The sequence below is a fragment of the Toxotes jaculatrix genome, chromosome 3, assembly GCF_017976425.1.
Source record: "Toxotes jaculatrix isolate fToxJac2 chromosome 3, fToxJac2.pri, whole genome shotgun sequence".
NCBI lineage: Eukaryota > Metazoa > Chordata > Actinopteri > Toxotidae > Toxotes > Toxotes jaculatrix.
In genome coordinates this window covers 26,877,380-26,896,235 of record NC_054396.1, presented here as the reverse complement: position 1 = coordinate 26,896,235, position 18,856 = coordinate 26,877,380, and the positions used below count along the sequence as shown (strand labels likewise).

At 41.5% G+C, this 18,856-nt stretch overlaps 1 protein-coding gene across 11 annotated transcripts in view; it reads right to left on the bottom strand.

Annotated features, from left to right (window-relative positions):
- The window catches only part of slmapa (sarcolemma associated protein a), a 49,340-nt gene that overhangs the window by 5,397 nt on the left and 25,087 nt on the right, over positions 1-18,856 (bottom strand). For 5 of the 11 annotated variants that reach the window (XR_005893828.1, XM_041033193.1, XM_041033191.1 and 2 more), the window contains 21 exons: positions 18,070-18,106; positions 15,573-15,635; positions 14,643-14,738; positions 14,046-14,117; positions 13,794-13,934; positions 13,533-13,670; positions 13,257-13,425; positions 12,896-12,946; positions 10,955-11,101; positions 9,358-9,423; positions 7,087-7,146; positions 6,835-6,909; positions 5,532-5,612; positions 5,177-5,236; positions 4,774-4,899; positions 4,435-4,509; positions 4,200-4,300; positions 3,537-3,741; positions 3,296-3,413; positions 1,703-1,874; positions 1,462-1,596 (listed from right to left, as the gene is read on the bottom strand). Coding sequence is in view for 10 of the 11 variants with exons in the window: in XM_041033193.1 (XP_040889127.1) it covers positions 1,462-1,596; positions 1,703-1,874; positions 3,296-3,413; positions 3,537-3,741; positions 4,200-4,300; positions 4,435-4,509; positions 4,774-4,899; positions 5,177-5,236; positions 5,532-5,612; positions 6,835-6,909; positions 7,087-7,146; positions 9,358-9,423; positions 10,955-11,101; positions 12,896-12,946; positions 13,257-13,425; positions 13,533-13,670; positions 13,794-13,934; positions 14,046-14,117; positions 14,643-14,738; positions 15,573-15,635; positions 18,070-18,106 (2,188 nt within the window). In the remaining variant the exon portion in view is untranslated. The remainder of the gene's footprint in view (positions 1-1,461; positions 1,597-1,702; positions 1,875-3,295; positions 3,414-3,536; positions 3,742-4,199; positions 4,301-4,434; positions 4,510-4,773; positions 4,900-5,176; positions 5,237-5,531; positions 5,613-6,834; positions 6,910-7,086; positions 7,147-9,357; positions 9,424-10,954; positions 11,102-12,895; positions 12,947-13,256; positions 13,426-13,532; positions 13,671-13,793; positions 13,935-14,045; positions 14,118-14,642; positions 14,739-15,572; positions 15,636-18,069; positions 18,107-18,856) is intronic. The other 6 variants (XM_041033200.1, XM_041033195.1, XM_041033199.1 and 3 more) reach the window with 4 other exon arrangements.

Genomic DNA, 18,856 nt, shown 5'->3' with positions numbered 1-18,856 from the left:
TTCAAGTATCTGTGCCTGGTGAAGATAAATAATGGACTTGAAGGACAATTCTGGGTCATTACAACGAGGGACTTATTCTCATAGTCTGGTCCATCAGTACAAATCATACTGTACCTAAGTAATTGCTGAGACCATGAAGAACATGACAACATCACTACTCTGTCAGGTTTTTATCTCTTTCACTCCCCAGATCAGCACATTCTGGACACTGCACCCTGACACTGTGGCGTCCTCCTGCATGTGTAACAGGCGTCATGTGACGCTGAACGATGTGATGAGGCTGATTTGTGTTACAGTTCAGACACTGAGACAGTCTCTAAACAAACCAACAGTTCATCCAGGTGATTTCAATCATTTTATTTGGAGGTTAAAATGAAAGAAAAAGCACCTGAATGTCTGTGATAGTACAGTAGAGTGTTTGGATCATACATTTGTCCTTCAAAGGGCAATTCAAGGCAGCGAGCACTAATTATTACTGATAGTGATGATGGACAAAACTATGAAAATAAGACCGACATTGTAATAAACAGGAATTTTCCTTTAGAAAGGCCAGTTAAAACAAAGTTTGATAACATAGCCCTGTGAATATAGATCAGGACTCTTATTCTGAAAAGCCCTGGGGAAACAAAACCTGAGGAACGAGACAAGCATCTACTGTCAGATCAACAGAAGACTGAGGTGGGGGAAGAGCTGAAGACAGGTAGATGAAAGAGGAAGAAGACAAAGAGGGGTGACAGAGGAGGAAGAGGAGGAGGAGGAGGCTGCTCTGCCTCGCTGGTGTCGTCTGATTGTCTGAACGATGTTTCCTGGAGTTTTCGCGGTGGCAGAGACAAACTAACATCTGATTTGCATCAGCTTAGGATGAAAAGGCAGGAGAGACAATAATGTGACATGATGCCAGGAGGAGCTGTGAGGGTCTGTTTGTTTACTGAGCTGAAACAATCGGCCGCAATCACACTTCAGATTTTATCCTTGTTACTTAATCACTGATTATATCGCTCTAATTTATTACAGAGTCTGTTTGATGTTGACTCAGTTTGCTTTTACCACCACAGCATGGTTTGTTATCAATCCTCTTTGTTAGTTGGCAGGACTGAAGGTCTGATTAAAGATTTATATGAAAATCCAAACAATGCTCTTTGGTGAGATGTTTTTCTGTCTAGAATTAGAAAGTAAGCAGTGAGGAGGGAGGCTGTGAACTGAGGGTTCTGGGTGGGTTATGGTTGGCAAGTCCAAGAGTGTCCATTAGCAAATCTGGTGTTTCTCCTGCATTAACCTTAAACAAAAAAACAAACAAAAACAAACACAAAACTGTGGAAAAAAAAACATCAATAAAACAAAAACATCTGGATTTAAAGCTGAACAAAGACAAAAATAAAAGGTTACAACACAAATAGTCCATTATAGTCTTTGGTCTTAAAAAGGAAGCGCGCGTGTGTGTGCGTGTGTGTGTGTACTCACAGAGCTGGTCTTGTCCTGCAGCAGCTTCAGGCTGCTCCTGCACTGCTCCAGCTCCTGGTGGATGTTCAGCTTCTCCTTCTCTGTTCGCTCGTAGCGCTGACGGAGGTCCAGCAGCTGCGACTGTGTGTCTTCATACTGCACGCACGCACACACACGCACGCACGTATGTATCACATCACTTCTATATCAGGTCATCAATATATGTAAAGAAATTACATGACAGCTTCTAGGGACTGTGCACCTCTCTCTGCAGCGTGTGTGTGCGGGCCTGGGCCTGGTCCAGCTGGCTCTTCAGCCTGCTTGCGTCCTGCAGGTGCTGGTTCTCCAGAGAACCCAGTTTGTCCTGCAGAACCTCCTCCCTCTTCTCCAGAGACTCCAGACTGCTGGTGAGGACCAGACTCTGCTCCCTGGTGCTGAAAACAAACGCACACATCACAAACATGTCCAGTCCTGATCACTAACAGGATCAGTCTGATGTTTACAGTCCTGTGATCTTAGGAACTGACATTAAAAATAACCTAGATCAGAGGAACGTTTAGGAGGAGAGGAATCCAGATTCCTAAGTATTTACTGTTTTTTCCTGCTTGAGTCTCATCTGCTCACTCTCACTGATCTCACCCGTCTTAAACATTTATTGTGATCTGGTATATTATGTGTTGAATGGATGGATTTCATTTATGGACCACAAAGACTTTGAACTGATGGGACATTTTGCTGGACGGGAGGAAGCCTCCCCTCTGTGACTGAGCTCACATACAACAAAGTATGAAGTTCTGTGTTTGAGTTCTGAACCAGGTAACGCTGCAATATGTTGGCGCGGGAGAAAAGTTGGAATAAAAATGCCCTCTGCTCTCTTTTGCCCATTTTGAGTTGACGTTGGGAAAGAATGTCACTAAACTGGGTCACTGCTGAATTTGGCTTCATCTCCGCTTGAGAAATTAAAGATGTTTAGGAAGTATTTTCTACAGTTTATTGGAAATGAGAGAAAATGCAGCCGAAGCTCAGGTAAAATCCTGCTGAGCTCTCAGCTCTGATGAGAACATGTAGTGATGTTTTCTCTCCACAGAGAACATACTGAGCACAGAGCTGCTGTCGGTTAACCTGCTGACCGCTCGGTCTGTCAGTCATCTGCTAACCCCTCCCCTTGCTCTGCCTGAATCAGCTGGTTCCTCCAATCAGTCTCCTCCTCAGTCAGTCAGTGCTGACTCCAAACTCTGAGCCTGTCAGGGTCCGAGGACTTGGCAGCGCTCCTATTTGCTGTTCTAAGCCAGAATTCTTTGACTCGATCACGTCTGTCAAAGATTTTTAGGTCCAGATTTAATTATCCACCCTTGCAGGATTCAAGACACATTCCTGATACGTTCTGGATTGATCCTTGGCTTTACATTCAGTTTAAAGTTTGGTGACTTTTCATTATAGAGTTTTAGCTCAAATTTCTATTTATGAAATTCAGTTATTATCTACTATAATACATTTATTATAGCAACTTTTTTCTTTCCAAAGAAACTGAAGCAGTTCTCTGAAATGTTTGGAAATCTCTTTATATCTGTCAGGAGAAGAGTAAGCTTTAGGTATTTGAATTTCACACATGGTAAAATGTAAAATCAGAGCCTGCAGTACAGGGTCTTACAAGTGTGTATTTATGAACTTGTGTATGAGTGTGTCAACATACAGTATCGAAGAGAGTGTGACTGTATGAGCAACAGTGTTCTTGTGATGTCTGAGGCTTCAGAAAATGTTTCCAAACTCCAGGCAAAAAAAGTTATATTTTAAGTATAACTATTATATTTTAACTTGTGGGAACTCCAGTGTGTGTGTGTGTGTGTGTGTGTACCTGCTCAGCTCAGCCTCCAGGCGGTGCAGTTTGTCCATAAGAGCTTTCCGTTCAGCTCTCAGACTGTCACAGTCCTGCTGCAAACACACACACCGCTGCTGCAACGCAACACACTCCACTGAGTAAGAGAGAGAGGGAGAGAGGGAGAGAGGGAGAGAGAGAGAGAGAGCATGCAAAATCAGGACCTAATTCATTCATAAACACAAAAACAGACTGTCCTTGACTCAAACACTCCTCTCACCCTGCAGCTGGTTGGCGGTGTTCTGCTGTTGTTGCTGCTGCGTGAAGGCGTCCTGCAGCCGGCTGATTTCCTCCTCGTATTTGGCGGCCGTGTTCCTCCAGTGCTCCAGCTCAGAGCGCACGCTGCCAAGGTCGGCCTGCAGGGCGGCGATCTCGCGCTCCCGCTCCGTCGTGGCAGCCTCCATGGCGTGCCGCAGGACGATAATCTGACAGCAGAAACACAATCCATGTAGAGCCTCAGTAGAACTAAGAGGGGAGTCAGGAATAGTTACTGGGGGAGATGGGAAGCGTGAGATGGAGCCAGAAGGAGTCATATCGGAGTATGGAGGAGTCAAAGGAAAAGTCAGGAAGAGTTAGAGGAAGAGTTAGAGTCACCCCAGCGACTTTGGAAGAAGTCACTGAGGTGTCAGGAGGAGTCAAAGGGGTATCAAAGGGAGTAAGGAGAAGTCAGGAGGAGTTGAAAAGGAGTCAGAAGGGAGTTGAACATGAGTCAGAAGGGAGTTGGGAGGCCAGAGGGGAGTCAGGAAGGTGTCGCATTGGCACACAGGAGGATTCAGAAGGGAGTCAAACCGAGTCAGGAGGAGAAATGAGGAGTGAGAAAACAGAGGAGCCTGCGAGGAGTCGGAGGAGAATCAGGAGGAGTGATAGTGAGGTGGAGTGGTACCTCCTCCTGGGCGGAGCAAAGCTCGTCTCTGGTGGTGCAGATGGTGCTCTCCCTCTGCTCCCTCAGTGCCTCCATGTCAGCCTGCAGCTTCCCGAGCTGAGCTAAACACACACACAGAAACACAAAGGGAAGTGAGGAGGGAGCGAGGCAGCTCATGACACACACAAGTGTAAAGTACCTTGTTGTTTTGAGTGTGTGTGTGTGTGTGTGTGTGTGTGTGTGTGTGTGTACTTACTCTGCAGGTACTGGATCTGTTTGGTTGACTCTTCAGTCAGCTGAGAGTTACTCCTCCTCTCCTCCTCCAACAGAGCTACAGACAGACAGACACACACAGTCACACAGTCACAATCTTCCTCTCATTGATCCGCTGCATCATGTGACGTACAATGGGATTAATATTCTAACTAAATCTCCTCACAACAATGTCAGAAACTATAAAACCGGACATTAGAGGGAAACTCAATCAGCAGTGTCAGAGTTTTAGGAGGAAGTTTTCAGAAATTTCTGGATGCTAACTGGAGCTTTGATTTAGTCACAGCTCCCATGGTGGGACTGTTTTCACACTGTTAGTTACCTTGTAGCTCCAGACATTTCTGCTTGCCGGTGTTGGCTAAGTCCTGGGCCTCCAGAAGCTCTCTGTGGAGGTGGTGGATGACCTGCTCCGTGTCTCCAGGCTCTAGACCTGCCCGATGCAACTCAGCTACACACACACACACACACACACACACACAGACCACATCACAGCAATTTAACATTTGTGAAACTTTTTTCTTTAATGAAACACTTCTAGCACATGTAATGGCCACATTATAAACTATAAATGAATAAAGTCAAAGGATAAAGCCTTTTAAAGGACCTGATCCACCAAAGTAAATGAGCAGCTCCACCCAACGGCTCAAACCCTGGTTTATGGGTTTATGGTCTGTCAGTGCAGCACAGAGCAGAACTACAAAGCAGAGATGAGCTGCCATGGTTACCTTTGAGCAGGGCTACTCTGTTCTGTGGTTCATTCAGCTCCTGGTCGTCCATGTTGCCGTCTGAAACACACATTCACACAGAAATCATGTTATTATACTGATATAGATGTGTTTCTAATAAAGGACTTTATGAAGGATTGTAAAAAATAATTTACACAGCACTTTAAAAATCCACAAGTTAAAACAACCAGATATAACAGTAAAATTATTACGTGACAAATAGTTGGAGAAAGTAATTCAAGTTATTTAAAAAACAAACAGAAAAATTTTAAATAAAAAAAATCAGACCTATATACTCAATACAATTTCATATAAATAATTCAACATAATGTCTCAGTGTGTTTGTTTTACTGACCCGACGTGTCGTCACTGCTGCGATCTTTGCTGGGACTCAGCGTGTCTGACATGTCCGACTCTTTGGCATCCATCTGGTTCCCTGTGGAACACAAACACACACACATGCACATAGACACACATAAACACACACACACACACACACAGAGGGGTTAGCAAGGAGGGGACAGAATGGGTGGGACAAACCGTTTTACATGTTTATACTAACAACTAAGAAACATGTTCTAGTAAACAAAAATAAGGGGAAAAAAGTTGCATGGCACTCACAAAAAATAAAGAGGCCAACTTAGTTTGTGTATATGTTTGCGACTGCACACAATAACTCCAGTCAATGTAATGCAATGACTGGAGTTATTGTAGTGAATGAGGCACAGCAGGGTTCAGGTGGTGAAATAGAAACAGCAGCAGCAGCAACAGTTTGGAGCATTCACTGTTACCGTGGGTGAGCGTCTGAATATCTGTCTTTCTGGATCCAGTTCGAGGTTTAGTTCGAGGTCCAGTTCGAACTTTAGGTCTGTTCCTCGCTTCTTTAAAAGACTGTTTATAGGTTTAGTCTTGATTTTAGTGCTGGATTTAGAAATGGGATTAGACAGGTGGTTGTGATGGTTAAAGTCACAGGTCAGGAAATGCATTGTGGCAGCGAGGGTCCTCAGAAGGACAGAAATATACAAGTTTGGATGAATGTTCAGAGAAAATGTATTTCAGCACTGTGTTGAAGCCCTCACACGTGGCTGCTGCTGATGTGCCTGAGCATTGTGTGTGTGTGTGTGTGTGTGTGTGTGTGTGTGTGTGTGTGTGTGTGTGTGTGTGTGTGTGTGTGTCCACAGAGAGTCCAAAGCATGGCAAACAGTCAAACCTCTCACAACAGCAAAGACAAAGGTCAGAGGTCACAAAGGAAGCATTTCTCATTGTCAGCAGTTTTGCTCTTTGTGATCGTTTCTTTACAAAAAGAAAAGTCACACTGTTCTAAATTCTAATTTTCAGAATTAAATAATACCCAACAAACATTATGCAGATGACAGAAAAATGTACACTGTTCGTTTCTCATGGGACATTTTGGAGCCTCGTGCCGATACTGAAAAACTAAAATCAAGCGATTTTAGAAAACATGTTGGCTCACTTCAGCTTATCACTGTTTCACAGTAAACACATGACACACTCAAACATGGGTTCAGTCAGAAATAAGTAGTATATATTTAGCAGTTGGGACAAGGACAGGGTAACAGAACTCAACTCTCCTCAACCTCTTGAGTCAAATATGAATCCTGCTTAGCTCTGTGAATGTGTGTGTGTGTGTCCTCTACCTTTGAGTCGATCGGGGCTCGCCAGGATGTCGTCTTCTGCCGTCTGGTTGTTCTGTAGGTGGGCGTCCATCACTTCTACAAACAAACACAAGCAAATGTAAAAATACATTTTCAGCTCACATCTGTGAGCAATGATAAATTATAATTAAATTTAATGTGACAACAGGTTAAACAAGTTTGTTTTCTCTCTGATTTTTAGAGTTAGTTCACAGACTGACTCGGACAACAGAAGAAAACTAGTTGAGCTCTTACCATCGAAGTTGGCCAGTTTGTGGATCGAAGAACTAACAGTCTCTTTCAGCTGTTTTACCGCTGCAAGGAGAAAAAAAGCAAAAAAGAAATCCAGGTGAATTAGTCAACAAGACCAGTTTAAATTTTCGAGTTCAAACTTGAATCTATTCAAACTCAATTCCTGCAAATGTCCACTAGGCCATCTTTACGCCCTTTTTAATACAGGAAACAGTGAGTCATATAGGTATTTAAATACAGCTACATCTACAGCTCTTTCCAATAAATATGTACAGGATAACTTGTAAAACCCACTACATCTTTAAATAAAGTCATTAAAATGCTATTGGAAAAAACAACACATAAAATCTAAACATTTTCACATAAATGGTGATGTCTTCATCAGCTGGGCTGTACAGTTATCAGCTGCTCCAACAATAAACTTCAAAATTCAGTCTTCTCTGTGAAATCCTGCTGATCGATCTAAAGCCACACGCTCTGCATATTAGTTTTGTCAAGAAACATATCACAACACATAAAACAGCCATGGGATCGGCCTTGAACAACATTCACTTTTAAAATGACAACTTCTCAAAGCCCCGTGTTTTTCTGACTAACTGTCCCACAACCAAAATGTATTGAAAATATAATAATGTTAAAGAAAAGCAGCAAAGTTACACTTGACAACATTTGACAGATTTCCTTGAAAAACTGCTCAAATTAATTTCAAAATAATTGTCAACTTTCTGTCAATAGACTAATATCTGCAGCTCTAATTTCCAGTAACACTAACTACCAACAACATTTCTATGTAAAGGACAGTTGATGCAAATGTCACTGCAGCCAACAAAAAGGGGAAAGAGGCAGTAACAGTTCAACACCGGCTGATGTTCAGGCGGTAGGCAGTCAATGAAAGTTTCCACAGACAAGATACTTGAAGTGCTTGAAGTTATGACCATGTTGTTGGGTATTAAATTGTTCATTAGGAAAGCTGCTAAATAAATTCTCGCCAGGCAAGGCAACCGAAGCAAAGAAAGAACCAAAAGAGAAGGATGACAACAGAAACACAAGAGAAAAAGGAGGAGTTCAGCGAACTAATCCAGTGAGAAGCTACAAAGGCAGCATGCAGAGAAACAAGCTTATAACCAACCAGTTGGCCAGAGATACGAACCACAACACACAGCTAAAATTACCAAAACACTCTGAACTCATCTCCTACGAGACCGTTCAGCCAGCAATGAGACACCAACATACCCGAAAAGAAATCTAACATGTCCATACTGACCATGTCCTACAACTTCAGGTCTGTCTGTGTAAAGGTTCAGTTCGATCAAAACACAAAAAACCATTACTTTGCCCTCAGTGTGTCACGTAGTGTCTTTCAATAAACAGTGTCCTGGTTATTTCTGGTGATACACAAACTTTAATAATTAGCTTCCAATGCAAACTGCTGACAGTGAGGTCTGTGGATTATTTTGAATAATGCTGCTCTAGAAACCTTCAAATTCATTCCATTTTTCACCTTTGTGTGGGAACCAAGTGCACTGACAAAAAACAGCTGCAAAATTCTTCTTCAAAACATCAGGCCTGTCAAGAATATCTTTTTCTGCCTGACAGGTAACTACTTCTGCTAAGGTGTCACAATGGTTTCTTTGTGAAAATGAGAATCTTGCATCAAGAATCTTAAAGGGCCAAAAAGAGGCTCATCATCTATTTGACTGTTTTTGACAAACTGTTCTTTATCAATCCACCATAAGTACATAATTCTGACTTTCTTCAACCTAAAGTACATCAGGTTTAATCGCAATTAAACCAAGAAAGTGGCCAACAACCCGCTCCATTGAAGGTGGTTTCTCTGGAGCAGAAAAGTCAGGTAAGTATGGAAACGCTCTACTGCCACGCTAGCAGCTCTGTGAGGATGTATTTAGGCACCATGAATGTCTGGACACACATTTGTCTTAATCCATCAAGTAGATGTTGACATTTTACACGTCGTGTGAAAACTCTGACCTGCTCGTGGTGCTGCAGGAAAACCCAGGGAATCACCCAAATCATAAAACTTCATCCTCTGGGCACCATGAATTTCTGTACAACGTTTCATGGCAATCCATCTACTAGTTTAAAGTGGCGGTTTGGATTTACAATATTTTTACAATTATTTTTATTTTTTAGCATTTGTACTTTTTTCCAACGCTCCTTTGTGGACACCTTAAATAATAATATGAATACAGACCGTGTGTGTGTGTGTGTGTGTGTGTGTAGCTGCATACAGCAGGAATGGATGTTTGTACTCACGCGGACACTCAATCAACTGTTGGATTCTAGTCGAGTCTCCTCCGCTGTTGTTAACATGACAGTTGTCTGATAGAAACACAGAGAACTGACATTACTATAACGACTATCAGAGCTGAGTTGGGTATTTTTCTCTGGTTTTCTTGATTCTGCTTATCAATCCCAGATTTGACTCAATCCTGGCTCAAGCAAACGGATCATTTATTTAAAGCAGATTAGAGCCAATAAATACTTCCTCCCTGCATGAATCTGTTATTATATATATTACTGTGTTATTACCATTATTTTATATTATATAGTATACTATATTATTACAATATACACAGTTGTTGATGCATGTGTGGCCAGCTATATGTACAGAAGAGCAATTGATAAGCAGAATCAACAACCATGTCTCTTAATGAACACTCAGTTTGTATAACTTTGGAAATGTCTCCCATTCAGAATCAGCTCTAAATACCCAACTCAGTATTAAAGAGGACGAGTTAGAAAGAGCCAAAGACAGACGGCGAAAACAGAAATGACCGAGAAGGGACAGACAGATACAACCAGGCAGAAATAAAGATAGAACTGTCCAGTTACACGGAGACGGATATCTACACCAACAGATAGATGTTTGATAAACAGACAGGGCAGAAATAAAAGCCATACGTGGCAGGTATTAGATAAAAGATATAACACACACATACCACAACACTGTAACAACAGGCAGGATGTGGACAGGCGGACAGCAGACAGACAGCTGAGGCATAAATTTACATCTCAAGAACTTTTCAGTTTGACAAATTACCAACAAAAAGCAGAATTAACCAGCCCAACAGTTTAAACTCAACTACAGCTTCATGAAAAATACAAGCACGTGATCATCCGAAATCCTGAAGAGTTTCTGCGTCAGCGCAAAGATTCACAACTCGACAAACTAAATTTTACAAATTAGATTTTGGAAATTGCAATAAACTACATTGTGGAAGCAAAAATCTGCTCCACACAAGATGCGACCGAAACAAATAATGAAATCCAAAAGTCTCTGAACTCAACTAAACCAAATTAAGTCCTCTAGCTGCCAGTCATATAACATTAACTATGCAGACGCTCAGCCTCTTAATCGCCCCCATCATATCAGAAGTAAAATCATTTCTGATATGCGACATAACATCTTTCTATCAGGCTCTTTTAAGCCAAAACAAACCCTGTAAAAAAAAAACGTAAAATGACTAAGTATGTCATTTCTTGGACGTAACCCAGGACTGCTGAACCATACTGGCTGACTATTGCACACTGAACTACAACAGTTTAATAACAGTATATTTAAAGTCTGAACCTAACATGAGACTATAACATTTTTAGAAGTATTTCTCTGGATCTAAAGTTAATTAAGAATTTCTTGCAAACTTTGAGAACACGAAAATAATGTCTGGAGTCAACTCACATGATCAGGTTTTCAAAGTCAATATTCTGTTATGGGTTCAATTTTTATATTTCAAATACTGTGTTGCTTTTATTCTGTAGAACACTTTGCCAAACCTGTTACAGAACAGGTCATGTATATATCTACATATAAAACAAATCAAACGGTTTGTTATTATGATAATCAAACTACCATCAGCATCTTCATCTTCACCAACTGCACCATCATCTGTGTCTGTATCCTCTTCATCTTCGGCTTCCTTGTGGCTCTCAGTTGTCTGCTGGCTCTGTTTGTCCTCGACAGGCTCCTCTAGTGGTCCGTGGGAGACAATGTCGACATCTGTCATGTGACCAGATCAGATTTACACGACTGTCGAAACTTTACGAGCCAGACACATGTTCAGAACAGAGCAAGAGTCCAAAAGAAGTTCCCTCACAAAGTGGCTACTGTGGCAAAGTGTGCAGTGAGACAGCCACCTCCAGCCTTTATACGCAGTGTCAATCACCAGAAGTCAGTCAGTGACCAAAAGCTCTTTTTCCCCAGAAGAAGAAAAACAAAGCAGTGGACAGTTTGGCAACCACAGAAACAACCCAGATTTTCCAACAAGCCCCATCCAGACCTGTCAGTGTGCCACCGAGTCCCTGAGACATTCTGTGTCTTAATCAAAGACACCCAGTGGTTACACTAGCTATCAAGTCATTCAAAGGTCACGTTTCCCATACATACTCATTATAAAATAAACTGCTTGAAACAATCTTATAATAATAAACTTAATAATAAACTTATATTCTGAGCATTTTAAACACAGAAAATGTGAATTTTCTGAGTGTGTAAATAAAATTTGACCTTTTGGGTCCAATAAACATCAAAAATATCAACAAGCCTTATCAGTATAGCATTCTCAGACAGAGAATGATTTTAATTTTTATGCACTGTGACACCAAAGATGTGCAAACCTCAAGAACTTTTCCAATTTTTTGAACTAGGAGTCCAGGTCCGTTACTACAGCCAGGGCACAGCGAGGTGTCCCATCAAAATGTCCCCGCACAAGATGCCTGTGTGTCATTACACAGGATGATCAAGATCCCTCCCACATCCCACACAGAATGTGGTGCTGAGTGAAAACAGCGAGAGAACAGGACGAAACTGCTGAACAACTGTCCATCTAAATCATCCACTGCACCGGCGTGACCTCTGCCCATTCCCTGCACATCTGAACAACACACACACCTGTACACATTTCATTGTGATCGATTTGCACTGATCTCTTAACACTGCTGGTATTTTAGTATATATATATATATATATATAACAAAAAATTATGTTTCCTGTAAATTCACTCTTGTACATGAAAGTCTGACATTTGCACATTTTCACTCAACATATCTTATTTAGACATTTCAGTAACAATTTGTTAATATAATTTGAGGGGTCCTTCTCAAAAATGTCTGCTTACGCAACATGTTTCTGTCAAATGTCGATAATATATTGCTATCATTTTTTTTTTAAATCTCTCAAATGTCAGTATGGGTATCAGCGGCAAAAACACTGTATTGGTGGGCCCTATATTATTATATATTTATATATATTTATTTTAGTGTATTTGCATATTACAATATACTGCTCTGAGGTATTTATGAATAAAGTTTGTAATTATATTTCGTGAAGCAGTTTTCCAAACATCTGAATACATGTGTTTAGCTGAGCTGATCATTTATTTTACTGGCAGTAGCGGACCTGTTGTAATTGGTCAGCTGCCAGTCTGACTGTGCTGAGGTGACAGTTGATTGTTTCTGAATCATTTAATATCCCTCATGGATTCTGCCATCAGAAAAATATCTTGAATGAACCTGAATCATCACATATTCCCTGAAACTACCTCCTGAGGGCTGAACATGAAGCTACAATAAACCAGACGAAAACAGAAGAAGAGCCAGATTTCCACTGTGACAGACAGAGAGATGGATGAACAAAGAGAGCTAAGACAGCAGCGAGCAACACAAAGTTGTGTGGACATCATGCAGGAATACGTCATGCATCATTAGTGCAGGATGAGGATGTGAAGTTAGAGGCCACAGAGATACAAACAGCGAAGGAGATGTCCCAGAGCAGACCAGAGACAAGAGGACTCACCCAGACTGTTGTTCTCTTTAATGCTTTTCTCTTGTAGCTGTTCTAACCGCACTGTAAACAACAACAACAACAACAGCAGAGAGAAGCGATGACTGACAAGAAGTCCCAGCCGAGCCTCCCAATTGGTCAGAGATGTGTTCTGACCCAGCCACTCGCTGCTGTGGTAACGCTTGTGTTGACCAAGGAGTTAAAAGTGATTGGCTTACAGGGTGCAGCTACGTTAGCTTGTTAAAAGTTAGGGAAGGACTGTGTGTGTGAGCTAGGAATGAATTATGTCAATGACGGTCATCACAATGGCAGAAGTACAAGTGTGTGTGTGTGTTGTGTCAGTGTCAATGTGTGTGTGCGTGCTTGTGTGTACCCTGCAGAGCGGTAAGCCTCTCGTTGCTGAAGTCGTTGTCGGCCTGCAGAGCCTCGATGCGAGCCTGGAGAACCTGCTCCTTCTCCTCCATCTCCTCAATCCGCAGCTCCAACTCCCTCTTCTCCGTCGCTCCCCGCTGGGTCAGCTCCTCCTGCCGGCCCTCCGCCGCCTAGAGGAGGGGAGGGGAGGAGAGTGAGAAAGAAAGGGAAGTTTGGAGGCTAATCTGATCTAATCTGAATAGTTTCCTCTCTGTGTCTGGGGTCTCTGTGCGGGTACCTTGATTTTCTCAGTGAGCTCTTTGATCTCGTTGACGGCGGCGTTGTACTTATTAGCGAGCTCCCTCAGCTCCTCCTGGCTCCTCTCAGACATTTCCTTCAGATGAGTGCACTCATCCTCTGTGTTACTGAGTGAGCGCTGCAGGACAGCAGAAACCAGAAAAAAAAAAAACGCTCTGATTTTGCTCCACACCTCAAGATTGCAAATGATCATTACATACACTTTGTGATGGTGTGTACAGTATGTATACATGTGTCCTACCTCCACCTCTGACAGCTTCCTGACCACCTCGATCTTCTCCTGCAGGACTCTCCTCAGAGACTCCTTCGCTGTGGTCTCGTAGTTGTGTTTGTCCTCCTGAAGGGCCAAGAGCTCCTTACGGATCCCTTCCTCCGTCTGGGACTGTGGGAGTAGAGGAGAGGATTTCATCCATTTATTGTAGAGAATTAGTCATTTCAATCAGGATATATCTTGACAGAGGTGCGTGTGTGAGTGTGTGAGTGTGTGTGTTACCTTAGAGTAAGCCTGTAGTTGACTGCCCATCACTTCCAGTCTGGAGAGCAGACGGTCCTCATCAATCAGAGCCTGGTGGAGACAAACACTCAGTTTATCATCAAAACAAAATTCCCAGTTGCAATGACCACTTTGATTTTGAGATTAATGGCATTTACAAGCTGTAACATGGTTATTTTTCTATGAAGCAATCACAGCAATACAGTAGAAATTGGTGTAACAGACACAGGTGATATCTGAGAGCACAACACTATCACAATATGCTGCAGAAGTAAACAACAGCACCTTTACACAGGTAATTGTGCGATAGGTAATGTAATGTGAGACCGTTACCTAAGATATATCATGTTACGTGTGTGACTGAATGAAAAACAGCTGAAACGCGAGTTTTCAGAGACTGGGAAATCAATTATATTGAGATTTGCTCCGTGCAGGGAGTCTGAGCCTTTTCAAGACACAAACAGCAACATGTACATGTGCAGACAAACTGACCAAAGAATAAAATAAGCAGAAAAACACAAAAAAACCCAGAGTAACAGCTCAGAGAACGATGTATCATGACATTTGTCCTTGTGTTATGATGAAGGTATCTCCTACCTGCCAGCTGCTCTCTGAGGCCTCCTGAGTGGTGGCTAACAGACGCTGCAGAGTGGCTAGCTTCTGCTCCAACATCTGCTCTCTGTGTAAGGCCTCCTGACAGAGAGAGACAGGGAGAGATCAGTAAATAAAAGGATCATGAGAAAAATAAATAAATTAAGAGGTACAAAATCAACAGGGTCATTTACAGTGAAGAGAAAAAGATCTAAAGATTTGTTCTTCTCTAAGGGGAAGGTAAAATTGGTAAACATTTAACTAAAAGGCACCAAAAACTCATACACTGATCTAAATTAGCACATTCGTTAATGTAAGTTAGATACATTAGTCACATGTCAATAAGCATCGTCTGTCAATCTGATGATCTCTGTATATGGCTGTCAGTTCCCTGCTGGTTACTTTTAATGATTGTTACTCCTCTTCATGTGTGCAGCTTGCCTGTTTGTTGTAACCCATCATCATTTTTCATCATTTTTCATCATTTTACACAACTCTGTCGATGTGGGAAACCAGTTTTTGATCAAAGACTTCCACAAATCAAAAAGAAGAGGTTACATAAGTCTTGGTACTTCCTTCAGAAATAATTTCCACCGACTCCTCAGTTTTTTATGTTTTGTGTTTCACTGATTGCTATTTTTGTCTTTGCAGGGAATTCCATTCCCTGTAATGTATCTGACTTGATAATGTTTTTTGTATTTTAGTGTGTATATTTTTTGCTCCATGCTAAAAAGTTTCTGGTCAATAAGACAAAATTATTTCAGATCACAGAGGGGACATGGTACTGTGCTTCATTTAAAAAATAGTTAAGGTTGTTTGTTTTGCTATGTAATATTAAAATGTACTGTGACATTTTTAATTTCACACCTGCTCAGATTTACTCTCATTCATTTTAATGTAGTATCAAAGAATGACCAGTAGGTGTCAGTGTGTTACCTGTAGATACTGGGAGAGCTGGAACAGTTCCTGAGAATACATACTGGGAGTGTTGGCTGCAACCTAGAAAACACAAGCACACACACACACACAGCATATTGACAGTTGTCTGAAGTTCATTCAGCCTTGTGTTTGAGTTGGAGGTGAACAAACATGAACTGCAGAGGTCATAAACATATACAGCACATGTACATGCACGCGCTCACAACACACAGACACACACCCACATACACAGAGGATGTGGGAATACACATTCTCTAAACATCAGAGTAACACGAGCGAGGGAAGAAATACATACATCCATGTAAACTCAGACAAACACTGTTTAAATATTTTGATCATGAAATTCAGTAGCACTGTGAATGAGCCCAGCATCTCCTCCCCTAAATCCAGAGGCCTCAAACACTACACAGCTGGGTCACATAGAGTTGTACCAATAATCAAATTGATGGACCAGTGAACCAGTTGTACAGGACCGCACAACTACACAGCAGTCATTTGTCCCGGTCACGTGCCCATCTTAAAGGAACAGTTCAACATTAGCTCCAGAGCACAGCTCCTCATAAAAACCACAAAAATTCATCACCAACTAATCTAATAAACGTTAAATCATAAAAAAAGTCAAAATAAAATACCAAAAACTTTAAGGTTCTCCGATGTGAGGACTTGCTATTTTTCTTATGAATATCTATTTTTCTTGAATGTCTTTGGGTTTTGGACTGTTGGCTGGACAAAATGATTTATAAAGCAGAGAGACCTGCTCAGATCAGATTTTGCAAACCTTAAAAAAGTTTGATGGCAGTGAAAGCAGGTGTCTCATAATCAATTTGAGTCCACAGTTTTGAGTAATCTGGGCGCTGATCTCAAGCACATTGTGGTGAAACCAAAATCTGAAGCCACTGGAACATGTAGTCTTGTCCAAAACCCACAAATTCTGCCTGTACATTCAGTACATTTCCACCTTAAGTCAATGTGACAGCCTGGGTGTGTGTGTGTGTCTTTTGAGACCTGGGAGGTGCGAGGCTCCTTCTTTAGGACACTTAATTATGTTAGAGAAGTGATTCAAATCTAATCACAGCTCCTCCCTGCGACACACACACACACACACACACACACACAGTTAGACAGTTAGCTCCAGCCTACATTCCTCAGACAGGTTACACTGAGGCCCTGTTGTTCTCACTCTTGGAGGGAGACACAGAAAAGGGTGAGGCAACAGAGGAAGCTAACATGGTAAAGCTAACATGGTAAAGCTAACATGGTAAAGCATGGTTCAGTCCAGTTCAGACTTTAACAATTAGCCAGGAGCTGTGCTGCATTATATGAATTATACAGAATGATATAACATCCACATGTCATGGCATGGAAGGGTTTTGCATGGCAGGTTTCATTTATAATACTGTAGCATATCAGACTACTTAATTGATGTAGTCCACTGTGGTACAATGAAGCTTGTGTGAACTTAACACTGAAAGTCAGCTTGTAAGTGTTCTCTGGTGGACTAACTATGTAATGGTCACTGTGAACTTTTGACTTTTCACTGTGATTTCTAGTTGCTCACTGCCGATACAGAAATATATGCAATGAGCTCATATTGGCCAATACGTGGTCCTGGCGGAGTTATCGATCTAAAAAGCTCTAAAAACATTTTTTTATATATTATATAAATATAAAAAAATTTAACTAACGGTCCACTTATTCACTTTTTCTTGGGCTTTCGAGTGAAACACTGTCTTCATCAGTGGATTTAGCACTTTAGCTCAGAGAAAACCAGTGAAGTGGACACTGAGGTGGGACTGTATTGTCATACTTGTTTAATACTCAAAGTTTTTATATGTTTGTTTAAATGCATCTTGGTCTTGTAAAGTCAGATTGTTGGTGTTTTGCTATTGATGTCTGTTCTTAACTGTTGTTTTTGTGGGTTTTTAATATGCTGTGAGTCGTGCAGCCAAGAACTGTTTTCCATACTGAGGACACCAAAGTTCCTAACCTACTACTCTGAGACTTTCTCTTTACCAATTAAGTTTCCCCAGCAACAAGACAGTTACTGACTGAAGCAGTTCAGGCTCACAAACTGCAGCACTGCAGACATCAGGATGAACATCACCAGAGTCCCTACCTGAAGACATGATGCTGTGTCGTCTAGTGAGAAGTGTCAGTTCAGTGGAAGCCAAACGGACCAATGAGTTTTACCTTTGGTGAACAAACACTTAAACTGTTTTGAAAACGGTGAGAAAAAAACTTTGCCCCTGATCCTCATGAAAGATTTCTGTAGTGCAGCAGCACAAACTGGCAGCAATCCCTGCATTCCTCCATCAGCTGACTACTCCACTGTGTGTGTGTGTGTGTGTGTGTGTGTGGACAAAGACTATGTGTATGTATGTGAAAATTAACCAACACACACAGACACACACACACAAAAGTAGCTCCATCATTGAGTCGCACATGGGACAGGACAACAACAAAACAACAACAACACACACATTTCTGTTCTTACCTTGTCTACAGGTAGTGGTAACGGAGCCTGGATGACACTGAAAGAGGAAGAGAGAGAGAGGAGAAAACAGTTTGTCACCATGGAAACAGCAGGGAGGGAAGACACATGGAGTAACCACGGCGACAGAAGAAAAAAAAAAAAACATGGTTCTTAAAGGTCTTGTGACACACATTAAACAAAAGCCTCATGTCAGCACATCGAAGTCGCCTGCACGATAGCTGATGTGAAAAATCAAACCTCGACTTTCACAATGCTTTGAGGACTTTTGGTCTATTTAGTTAATTCATTAATTTCATATTTTAATTCCCAAACTAGATATCAGCTTCACCTAGAGCCTCAAAAACACTGACACACACACACAAACAGAGGAAGATCTACTTAACAACAGTTAAACTGCAGAATCAAAAGTCACCATCAAGTTCAAGTAACAGCTGTAACAGTCTCAGCAAAACTAATCATTATGAGCTTTACCTAATTGGTTTTTTGCCGTAAATGTTTTTCGCCCACCCCCATGTTTAATTTCACGAGGAGATGCTGCGGTAAATGCACACAGAGGAACCACTTACTGAGCAGGCTCAGCCCAGCAGATAAACACTGCAGTGGCTGTGAACTGTGTTAAATCAGTGTTGTGGTTGTCGTGTAAAGTTACTGAGGGATGTGACAGTTCACTCACACAGAGCAGCCTGAGGCCACTTCTCAGAAATGAAGAATGAGTCTGTGCTTATCTTCACAATGACAACCAAACGTTCAACCAGAAAAAGAATAAAAAGAAAAGAAAAGCAGAAAG